Consider the following 12,116-nt stretch of genomic DNA (forward strand, 5'->3'; position numbering starts at 1 on the left):
CTATTTGGTCCGGTTTGAAATTGTGCTGGTAAACATAATTACTAACTAATACCCATTTTATGATCATCCACTTACATGCACTGTTATGTTTCATGAGGCAAAATGATCTGATGAAACAAGATTATTTTGTGTAGGTTAATTTATTCCTAAAGGTGAGCTGTTGAAATGTCCACAGGAAACACTTGCCATGTGCCAGGTTGTCAGTAAGGTAAGGTGCAAGTTAATCGCCCTGGCAAATCTTGTTTAGATTCTCATTTTGTCTGACATGAAATCAAGATCTAGTATAATGCAAAATTTTGTAATTCAGCATATTTCAGAAAAGTGTCAAGTGAGGGTGAGTATTTCAAGCTGAAATCACTATGGTCCCTCACAATATGGGACCTCAGTTTAATGTGTTATCATATAACATGCATCATCATGTATACCATTTTTAGGATTATTATAGTTTTGATATTTAAGCTACCTCAGGATAAGTCCACCTCACTTATGGTATATTTCTTTACACCACCACCTGGCACTACAGGGAGGGAGTCTGGGACAACTATTTTTGTTTTCAAAAACAGATGGTCTCAATACAGGTGGTCTCTATAGAGAGGTAGTTAAATTATCCCAGTTTTGTATACTGAGATTGTGATTTAATATGACTTTACTGATGATATTTTTATGACAGTCTTGTTTGTTTTGTTTTGTGGTTTTTTTGTGTGTGTCAAAAGCAGAGATAAGTAGAAAGGTTATTATAACCTCCTTTGCATTGTAGAGGTGTGAATCTCTTTATTCTTAAAAGAAACATTAAGAAATCCTTCCAGTGTTAAGAAATTAGTACAGGTTGCTGAAAGATAAATTAGACTGTTTCCAGTAGAATTGAAAATATATATTTTTTAAAGCCTTGATGCCTTGACAATTAATTGCTGCAAACCAGTCAGTAACATCTTTCTTGGAGAGGGAAATTTGATCTGTTAGTGAAACTAGATGATACATGTGTGTAGCATAAAGTCATATCTCAAATACGTTTATCATTTTTCAGAAAAGTTGTAGAAGCATGACATTGGGGTCAGGGATTTATGTGCATTATTGATTTTTATTTTATAACATTTTGTTAGTTCCCTGCATCCATTTCTTTTTTTCCTTCAGATTTACTCCTTTCCAACAATTGCAGAATTAGTTGAGCTGCCAAATGCATTCATGATCGGAGCTGGCGCTGGGCCAGCACATTTGTTAGGAGTCAACACAGAGGTAAGTCTTGTTGAATAAAGTGAAGCAGATTTTTATGATGATTATAAGGTTGTCATTTTGCATTGCAAGTTTTTATCCCCCTGACTGAAGTTATGAGGAGATAAGTGATAGCAATCTTCAATTGTCAATTTATTTATTTATCTACCTATATACAGATTGGTTCCTCAGCAAACTTTAGTTTTGTGTCTTTTTTTCTCCAACTTCATTTGTGGCTTACCCATGGGTAAGGAAAGATGCCTATCAAATTTAGGACTGCTAGGTCAAGGTCATTAGTGTTGAAAATATGTTTTTTCTTCTCTTTCTGCTTAGCAAGTAATGTTTTGCATAATTTTCATCAATGTCTTAGGTAGACTACACATGAGTAGCTCCATTATGATTCTTAGGCCAAGAGGTGAAAGCTTGAACTCACTTTTTTGCCCCTATTGAATGTGGTTATATCTTGACATTGTCTGAGACAAGTTCATTGATATGAGGTTTAAGGTCAGACTTCATGATGAAGTTGTTACTGCATCTTCTGAACATATTAACACAAACAAAAGAAAATAATTCTATTACAAAATTTGATATGTTGGAGTTTCTGAAGAATATCAGAGATGATTTTAGCACTCAGCAGTTTTAAGGAAGAAAGAGACTTGTCTTGAATTCTGGAAATTCAATTCTGCCATTAGAATGTCAGACCCATCAAAATATGGGATTTCCACTCTGTAAATAAAGTTTCATGGATCCAATTTTCATAAAAAAATTTAATTGGTAGTCTACACTTGTACTAAAGCTCAAGCTATTGATTTTTTTATCTAAGCAGCCAAAGGTGGTTTCTGGACAATAATGCAAGTCCATCATCTACATTTACCAGACTTTGTTATGGCTTTCATATGGGGTAACAAAGAAACCTACAGACTTTGTGGTCAGAAGATTAAGATCAAGGTCAGTAGCTGAAGGAAGAAAAACAGTTTCTGCACAAATTGCAGTTCTCTGCCAAATACAGTTACCAAGCTTTGTGGATAGCTTGCACTTTTAAGGAAGAACTCTATAGATTTCAGGAAAAAAAGGCAAAAGCTCTATGTCATCATGACATAATGAAAAAAGTTATTTCTGCACTAAAACTTCATTGTCTGTGGTTACCTAGTGTTGTGGATGGTCTGCACTTTGGATTAGGAAGAATGGTTCTTGAAAGATCAAAGGACATGGTCACTTTGACTAAAAAGTATAAAATAGTTTTCAGGCAGTTACATTATTTCTACTTCACATAACTGAATTAAACTTTGTGTATGGCTTTGCATAAGGTAAAGAACAAGGTTACCTGTTTATGGTGAAAAGGGTCAAAGGTCAGGGTCATTGTGACTGGTAAAAAGAAAAAATGGTTTCTATACAAAGCTTTCAGTTATATACACAGAAGACTATTAAACATGGGACTCTTGGTAGTCTTCTTTGTCAGTGCAATATTTGTTTTGTACCATGAAAATAGAATTTATTTTTCTGCCTTGTTTACTTGTCGTTGTAGAGAAATTAGCATTCACATTATATCATCTTGCATCTTATCTTATGTAACTCACAAATTCTTTCACTGGATGAATATTATTTTAGTTTTTAGCAGGTTCCAAGAGTTTTCCAAAATTTATCATGGGAAAATAGTGAAATTCAAAATTTATACCATGACTAAAATAAAAGTCTGAAATAATTCATTTTTTTATAGATCTGTCTGCTGTAAGGTGGAATGTATTATGTAATGCTGTCCACCCATCCATCCATTTGTCTGTCTGTTTGTTTCTTAATGATAGTTTTAGTTCTAATGACCAGCCTTGACAAAAGCTTTTGTGGATAGTTTGCACTTTTAAAAAGACAGATGGTTATAAATATTGTTCTTGTCAGGTCAGATGTCAAGGTCATGTTAACTCAGTTAAGACCATAGTAGTTTGTACAGAGTAAATTTAGACCTATTGTATTCACACGCAATTCTGTTTGTTTGTAGTTGAATCCCCAACAAATTTTAAAACGAAAAGCATCAAGGATATAAAAAATGCACAAAACTTAGTTATTTATTTCATCAGTTTATAATTTCCAACCTGATTGTTGCTTGGGGGTCCACAACACTGTCAACTTATTGGCATTTCAATTCTTATGTCACTTGTTTAAGCTCAAATAAACAGTAACACAAGAAAAAGTGAAAACAACAAGCTTTGAAAAATATTCAGTTTATTTCCCTGAAAAATTCTATAAAAATGAAAAAATATGAACTTACGGCTTTATAGAATCAAATCCAAAAATGATCCAAAAATAATCAGAAAATAAAATTTTAGTAGTCCTAATAACAAAATGTTCTACTGATTTCACGTTTGAATCCCAATGAAGAAACCAAGAAGGAAGATGATGACGTATGTTACAATCTGTAGTGTTGAAGTCTACAGTTCCTTGTAGAAATAAGAATTATCACTCTGGTTTCTGATAGATGAATAAATTTGTATATAAAAAACTGTCCTTGTTCCACAATATTACATGAGCACATGTATTTTCCAGAAAAATAACAGAATTAATCCTTTTGAATCTAAGTAATTTGAAATAACTCCAAATAGCACAACATACAATGAATAGTTTAACGGCCCAACTTCTGCTGAGATTAATTCTCTAAAACATGGGTTATATGGGCTTTCTAAAACATAAACAAGGGTCACATGATCATCTTCTGGAAGTTTATAGAATCAAGTTCTTGTTACAGATCATGTTTACCCAGTGTGACCCAGACGAAAACCAATCATTTTTACTCTTAGAAATAAAAAAATAAAAAAATTGTTTAAAGACAAGGTCCCATCATGACCTTGGAAACAACCAGTCATTTTAAAATAAAAAAGAACTTATTTACGAAAGCTGCTACAAATTCTGAAACAAGGTCAGGATTTAGATCAACACCTGATGTTTATAAACTAACAGTCAAGGTCAAACTATTTTTTTAAAAAAATTTCATCTCTAGTGAATAAATTTACATTACAATATCATGTAATTAAAATATAATTTTTAAAAAAACTGACAAACAATTAAATTAAAATAAATATATATTAAATTAGATATCATTAAATCAAATATACATAACACAGTCCAAATGGAATCTTTTGATGCTAACAAGCAGACAGATTGCTCACTGTCCTTTTCTTGTTTGTGGAACAGTCCATTTCAGTAAACACTGTGTTGTCTGCATCCAATATTTCAATGTCTAGTTTAAATATTTCTAATTTAAAAAATTTGGAATAAATTAAAAGGAATAACTCTTGTGCACATGTGTTCAAAGATATGTTACTCCAAAATACAGAATTATTAGGATTATAAAGAAGGTGAAACTATATCACATTGGTTGCTTGAAACACCTACTTGCTCGTGCAGATATGATGACCATGTTACCAAAGAAGCTCCTGTTTAATTCTAAACACCAGTGACATTACAGTGTTTGGGACCTCCAGGTGACAGGTTAGAAATAATAAACTGGTAAATTAAATGACTTAATTTTCTGCATTTTATATCCTAGAAGCATTATGGTTGTATAATTGGTTGGAGGGTAAAAACAAATGGGAGGGTGTTCCAGTACTGTAGACCACATACATTAATAAAAGTTTGTGAATGGCAGGCACATGGGGCAAGAAAGAAATTTACTGATGGGGGTCAAACAGTTCATGGTCGAGGTCACAGTGACTAAAACAAAGATAGATTTTTGTAAGATCACTAATTAAATACTGCATAATGGCACCGAACTTTGAAGAGTATTTGCTGAAATGGGAACGAAATAAGCAACTTATGGTAGGCTAATCAACTTAAAGGTCAAGGTAATCAAATTATGACAAACAAAAGACATTTACTTTGAAACACCATCATCTTGCAACAAAATTCACAGATGGTTGTCCATTGAGATAGGGAAAGAACCTATTGCTTGTATGGTGAAAAGATCATGGTCAATGTCATTGAGACCCACCGGTCAATACTCTCTGGTCAGCTATGCACTTCTAGTGTCTACATGACTGTTAAACACAATGGTGGCATATAGTATACCATCAATAGTACTGTTTATTTCAAAAGAAATAATTTGTGCCAAAGCATTGATCCATGATGGTTGCAATAAATCAAATCAAGCTGCCCTGGCTCAGTAGATAAGGCAGTTGACTCTTGAACAGCAAGGGATGATTTCAATCTCCAAAAATACATTAGCCTTGATTGGCTACCAAAATGTGTCCGTGTGTGAGGCACTTTATTTCTCTTGCCTTTGTGTGATATATGGTGCAGCCTACAATATGTTAGTGTGCTATAAAACACCAACCAAACCAAACTTTGTTTCGGTGATGTGGTGAAAAAAGTTTTTGTTGAGGTATGAATTTGGTCACAGTCTATGAATACAAATCCATGCTTATCAGAAAATTGCATTTTTTTTAGGAAATGGAGGTTGTAGAAATTGTTGAGGCAACTCTAGCCTCTGCTTAACTTGCTCCAATTTTGTAATGTTTATTTGTGTATATTGATTGTTGTATATTGATTGCATCAATATTCTTTATTTGTTATATAAATATGTCTTGCTAAGCTTCAGATGACCTTAAGTTTTGGTGAAACTGTTTATGTGAGGTAGCGACAGTTTTAGAAAGTTACTAATATCATGCTTGTTTTTTTTGTTTGTTTTTTCTTCAGCTTATCAACAATATCAAGCTGTCTGAGACACCTGTCAACAATGCCCAGACTGCGAAAGTCAGTGCAGAGGTATTCCAACTTTATTTTTGGAATGGTTTTCAGTTCTTCACCTGTGAATAACATGTACCCATCTGCAGACAACAGGGACCCTGATGTCATACAGTGCATCTGCAGAACAGTTTCTGTGCTGATCAATTCTCTTTTGAGTTTTAGTTCACCTGGCTGTAAGACCTGATGAGCATATGGCATGGTCTTTTATCCATTATGTATTGTTTATCATCCATTCACAATTAATATTTACAGTTTCTTCACAAAAATTGCTTTGTCAATTAGCTCTTGATTTTACAGGCACATTGAGGAATCAAAGCCTTTTAATTTTGTTCAAATTGATGCTAATCAGACATCAAGTATGGCTGCAGTTGCCAAAAATAGAAAAAAATGTGAATAAGTCAAAAGCATCTATTAAAACAAACATTGGCCAAATTATATAGAATTAATGCTTTTATAAAGATCATTCAAATTTGTTCAAATAGTGCCTATCCACTATTAGACATGGTCAGTGCTTTTAAAAATAGAAACATCTTCAAGTGATTTATTGTCAGAAACCACTCAGCAGAATGTGGCCAAATTTGACAGAACATCTTGTATTTAAGGGCTTTCAGATTTTTTGGAAACTTTACTGATCCACCATTAAATATGGCTACCATTAGCAAAATAGAAATACCTATAAACAAGTTGTCAAAAATTGCTCATCAGAATTTTACCAAATTTTACAGAATTCTTGGATGAAGAGCTTTCAGATTTATATATTTAGTGATGATCCATTATCAAAGATGGCCACCATTTTTGAAAAAAAAAACCTTTAAACACCATTGTTTTTCAAAAATCACTTAACAGAATTTAATGAAATTTGACTGGAAGCATTATGGTCTAATTGTTGTTGTTGTTGTAGGGTTTAACGCCATCTTTCAGCACAAGATAGGCTATACATGGCGGCCAGTATAATTGGTGGAGGAAGAACCCTGGAAAACCCCGGGAAGAACCACCAACCCACGAGAAGCTACTGGCAGGCTTTCTCACATACCCACATTAGCCGAGCCTGAGACTCGAACTCACACAGACAGAGGTGAGATGGCAGTGATTCATAACAGTGAGCGCTTTAGACCACTCGGCAACTTGGGGCCCCTCATTATGGTCTAAAAGGCTTTCAAAATTTATTAAAATGAATACATATCTGCCACCATATTATTAAATATTACATTACATCAGATCTTGCAGCCATTATTAGAAGATTAGGAGCAAACTTGAACTGTTTTCTTCTTAAAACACGCAAAATAGAGATAGAGCTTTAATCACATTATTACATATTATTAAAATGAATACATATATGCCAACAGATCTTGCAGCCATTATTAGAAGATTAGGAGCAAACCTGAACTGTTTTCTTCTTAAAACACACAAAATAGAGATAGAGCTTTACATTACATATAAATGTTGTGAATCAAATATGGCAACTGTACTAAAAATAGAACAACCTTGAAAGGACTATACCACAGAGTAAAATGTTGACATACTGTGGTATGAAGGACTTCAATTCTTACAAGTGATATCAATCCACTTTCAAATTATGGCCACCATTACTAAATATAGATGACATTTAAATAACTTCACATTAAATAACCTGGTCAGCAGAATTTGATCAGCTTTGACAGAATGCAGCCTGGCATATAAAAGCGTTTGAGAATTGGACAAACAATGCTGATATGGCATCAGATATGAATGAAACTACACAACATAGAGAAACCTTGAAACAACTGTTTTTTTTTTTTTTTTTACATGTTCAACCATATGCATTGGGAGACATTTTTACAGAAACAATCCATATCTCATATTCTTGCCCTACTGCTCATGCATTTGCCAGTTAGACGTCAGCCCGGTGAGCAATCTCAGACTCACTTTGATCTCTTGTTAATGGAACAATGTAGACCCTGAGCTTCCAGCACATTATGCACTGATTGCAGTTGGATATAAGTCATACACTACTAATAAAGATTAAAATTCATTTGATCATTGTCTAGCATACTGTACATACTTGCTTATAAGTAGAGTTCAGCTGCAAACAACATAGACTTGCATCTGCCATCACACTGTGCCAGCTAATCAGGGTCTGTGTTTATTGTTCTACTGATTAATCCCAATTAATAATGATCCAGTGGCCTTGTGGCTAGAATGACTGCCTCAGATGTGGAAGGTCATGGGTTCAAACCCCAACCGAGTCATAGCAAAGACTTCTAAAAATGGTACTAACAGATGCCTCATTAGGCACTCAGCATTAAGAGGTTAGTGTTAGGACTGGTCAGTCTGGTGTCAGGATAATGTGACTGGGTGGGACATATGCTACATGTCTGCAGCATGATGCCCCAGTGCTAAACATTACTATAAACTGCTACCCTGCAGACATTCTAGTGATATGACTGAAAATTGTTAAAGCTGCATTAAAACTCCAAATCACACACACACTCCCATTTAACTCATTAACTTCTGGAGATTTTTGTCATTTTCACCCAAAATTCAAGTAGGAAAGACATTTTTGGGGCTGCTTCTAAATACATCCAAACAAAATCTGCATCCAACTGTTTTCCATTTGGTCTGATGCCTAGTTGTATTAGAAATGTTTTTCATTGGCTATTTCTCTCACACATGTGCAGAAGGGTAAAAGTTGGAATTTTTTGTCTTCTTTTTTTTTGTGTGGCTTATTTGGACCCATTTTTATGTCCTGCCACTTTTTACACTACATTTTGCAAAGGTTCGCCTGTCTTTGTGCAGTTCAGACCAGTCTGCCTTTAGAATTAGGGCCAAAAAGTCTAAAATCCGAATACAAAATCCAGTTCTGACAACAGGCAAATTTTTTGTGTAAAAAAAATTGGGTCTAAAAAAATGTTTTTCCCAGTGTATTTTGTAATGCGAGTAGAAAGTCCAGATTTTTTGGAATCCTTGGAGAGCTACATTTTTCTAGTTTTCTGCAATTCCACCCATTTTGGTGTATCTTAAATGACCTTGATGCTGCCAAGCTCAGAAATAGGGTACTACCTCCTGATTCACAAACGTGGCACCATGGGTTAATGAATTAACTGTAGAGTTCCATATCTGCCAACACATTACGTGATAGATCTCTGACTGCAGTTTGCAGTTAGACTCAACTTGTAAGCAAGTATATGGTACTTGGGAATTTCAACTGCAAGTATGGAACAATGCTTCGCACAGCATGTTGGAATAGTATTAAAATTTTGTTTTGTTCAGGAAGTAAAACCTTAAATTATTTGCTTTCTCTTTTGTACAAAAAAATGTTAGGAGAGTACTTTGCACTCTCAGTGAATTTGGTAAACTTTATAATGAAGATTTTTTTGTTGTTGGACTTTGTTAACAGTTAACTATTAAAGCTTATACATAATTCATTACTAGCAAACAAATATGAAACTGTTAATTAATGTTTGTGAAAATAAATATGGAATAGCTTGGTTGACAAATATAATAATATTCATTGAAGTTGTCTAGCAGGTTTCAGAATATTTACAAAATATAAAGTTCTTTTATTTTAATAATATTACTTTTATAGAAGAAGATGCATTTAAATAGTGTTGCCAATTTTATATAGAAATAATTTGGTCCACTGTCAATAGTCTATGTGCTATATATATATATATATATATATATATATATTAATTTTATTCCTTGCAGGATGGTGGCTGTATTTTGGAAATGCTGACAGCACATGAGTTTTGTTTGATGGGGAATTTCCTCTGTAGTGACGGGCTTCCTGGCAAGGTAATAGATAAAATGATGGAAATGTAGAATATGACTCTAGCTATATTGAGCAGTATGTTGAAGATTTCAACCCTGATGAATAGAAACATATTTATGGCCTCAGTGAAATTCTCAAAATTTCTTCTCAGCAAATTTGACATTAACTTGTATATGATACCCTTGTTATATCTCTGGCAATGCTAAGATGAAGGATGGAATAGACTTTACAGCTTTCACACTGAAGGAAAGCAAGAGTGTACTGTTTCAAAACAAAGGGGTTTAGAAATGTCTCAGGTATTAGAAACTCATTTATTTGAATTCATTTTGTGGGATGATCTTTCTAACCGGAGCTACAGCAGCTGAGGCTGTAGGACTCATAATCCAAAGTTAGTGGTTTCAGTACCCACCCAAGCTGGTCCTTTGGAAAGGCTCTTAGATCCCATTTGATCAGCATGATATGGCCAATAATGTGTTCAAAGTGCAATTAAAACCTACAAAAACAATGGAAAACCCAACAAAATTCATCACCAGTGAAGTGTATCAAGAACGGCTCAGTGTTATCTTACTATAATGCTGTACGTGGAAATAATTAATGTTACCCAGTGTTATATGTGAACTTGCCATATACTGAACTTTTTTGATGCTATATTGTGATATGTTGCACACAAAACCACAAAAGATTATGATATTAAATGCATTGAAATCACGTCTTATTAGTTCTTGTCAGTCAAGAATTAAAATAAATTCTCCTACTCACATTATATGAGGGTCCATGTTATAGTAAATGGCTTGGTAGCAAGGAACTTTAGTATCAGATCATAGTTTACCAGAACCTGTGTCGTGCCTGCACACACTTCATGGGATGTGAATAATACAAGTTGCACGGTAATAAAATAACACTAATTATTTCATTGGCATTTGATTGAAAAATTTATTATTATTTACCTTTATAAAAACAATTGAAATCATTCAGCATTGAACTTGGCTACTGGATGCTTATTGCAATTAACAGCTATCACACAATAATCTTAAGTGGGAGAAATAATGCTACTATGCACAATCATGGTTTGACATTTCCACAAATGGGGAAAGTTCTAGTTGTTCACATCGCATGCTGTATCATTATGCTTTCATTGTGACATATGCTTGTCATACAGTATGTGCTTTGTGACATTCATTCAATTGCAATGACATAACAACTGGCTTTTGCATCCACGACACTTAAAGTCCTGTGTTGCAATTGCTAATAACCAGCTGCCATTCTGTTGCTGACTGCTCTGGTGGCCTAAGTAGTTAGAGTGTCCACCTTGGATGCCGGATGTCACGGGTTCAAACCCTTGCCAGGTCATACCAAAGACATATAAAAATGATACTAACAGCTGCCTCGCTAGGCACTCAGCATTAAAAGGTTAGTGTTAGGACTGGTCGGCCTGGTGTCAGGATAAGGTGACTGGGTGGGACATCATGCTACATGTCTGCAGCATGATGCCCCAGTGCTAGATATCACTATAAACTGCCACACTGCAGACATCATAACGATATGACTGAAAAATTGTAAAAGCTATGTTAAAAATCCAAACCCCACACACAACAAAACATTCTGGTGCAAAAATACTTTGTATTGATTTCATGAGGACTCGAGGGTCCAGGCCATTTTGAGGAATATGCAACTTAAAATGACTGGCAGCAATAATCTGAGTCTAAATTGTAAGGCTTCTTCAGTTTTTAGTCTAGTGGTTATCATGCAAGACTTGCAGCAGAAAGGTTGTGTGTTTTGATCCTGCTATCAGATCAGCTCTTGGACAAGGTACTTCACTCAAGTTGCCTAAGCACCAAATAAACTAAATAACCTGTTTGTGTTGCTGTGTCTTGAAACACCAAGAAAAGAAAAAAATATAGTCAGCAGGTATTTTTAAGATTAAAAATTGCTGATAACAATAGTTGATTCAGGTCAACATCACAAACAATATCTGCATCTGTAGTGAATTTTAAGCAAATTTCAAGTGAGTGATGTTGCTTTGTATGTTGATAGAAATGGTGTTGAAATCATTCATGCATGAAACAATTTATATAATTGTATGTTGATACAAATGGAGTTGAAATCATTCATGCATGAAACAATTTATATAATTGTAGCTACATTTCAAGACAGATGAAAAGTCATGGAGCTACAGACATGGATGTTGTTGACAATGCTGAGCTGAATAAATTATAACTTATACTCTCACCTACATCACTTACATTTATTGCAAAATAAAGATCTAATAAATTTTCAAAACTTTCACACCAGTTTTAATGTTTATGATGCCATTGTTGCTGGTGGAAAAGTGATATCTTCTAAAATAACAAAGGACAAAAACCTCATCTCAGAATGAAAATTGTAATATAGTACAGTAACAGATTCCATTACACAGGTGTAT

The 12,116-nt window shown here is 34.2% G+C and overlaps 1 protein-coding gene across 1 annotated transcript in view; it reads left to right on the top strand.

The window, feature by feature from the left end:
* The window catches only part of LOC149775403 (beta-keto L-gulonate decarboxylase-like), a 40,557-nt gene that overhangs the window by 15,437 nt on the left and 13,004 nt on the right, over positions 1-12,116 (top strand). The window contains exons 4-6 of the mRNA XM_089944443.1: positions 1,132-1,233; positions 5,893-5,961; positions 9,631-9,717. Of these exons, the coding sequence (XP_089800569.1) occupies positions 1,132-1,233; positions 5,893-5,961; positions 9,631-9,717 (258 nt within the window). The remainder of the gene's footprint in view (positions 1-1,131; positions 1,234-5,892; positions 5,962-9,630; positions 9,718-12,116) is intronic.

Source organism: Sinohyriopsis cumingii, chromosome 19, assembly GCF_028554795.1.
Source record: "Sinohyriopsis cumingii isolate HCF-2022 chromosome 19, ASM2855479v2, whole genome shotgun sequence".
NCBI lineage: Eukaryota > Metazoa > Mollusca > Bivalvia > Unionida > Unionidae > Sinohyriopsis > Sinohyriopsis cumingii.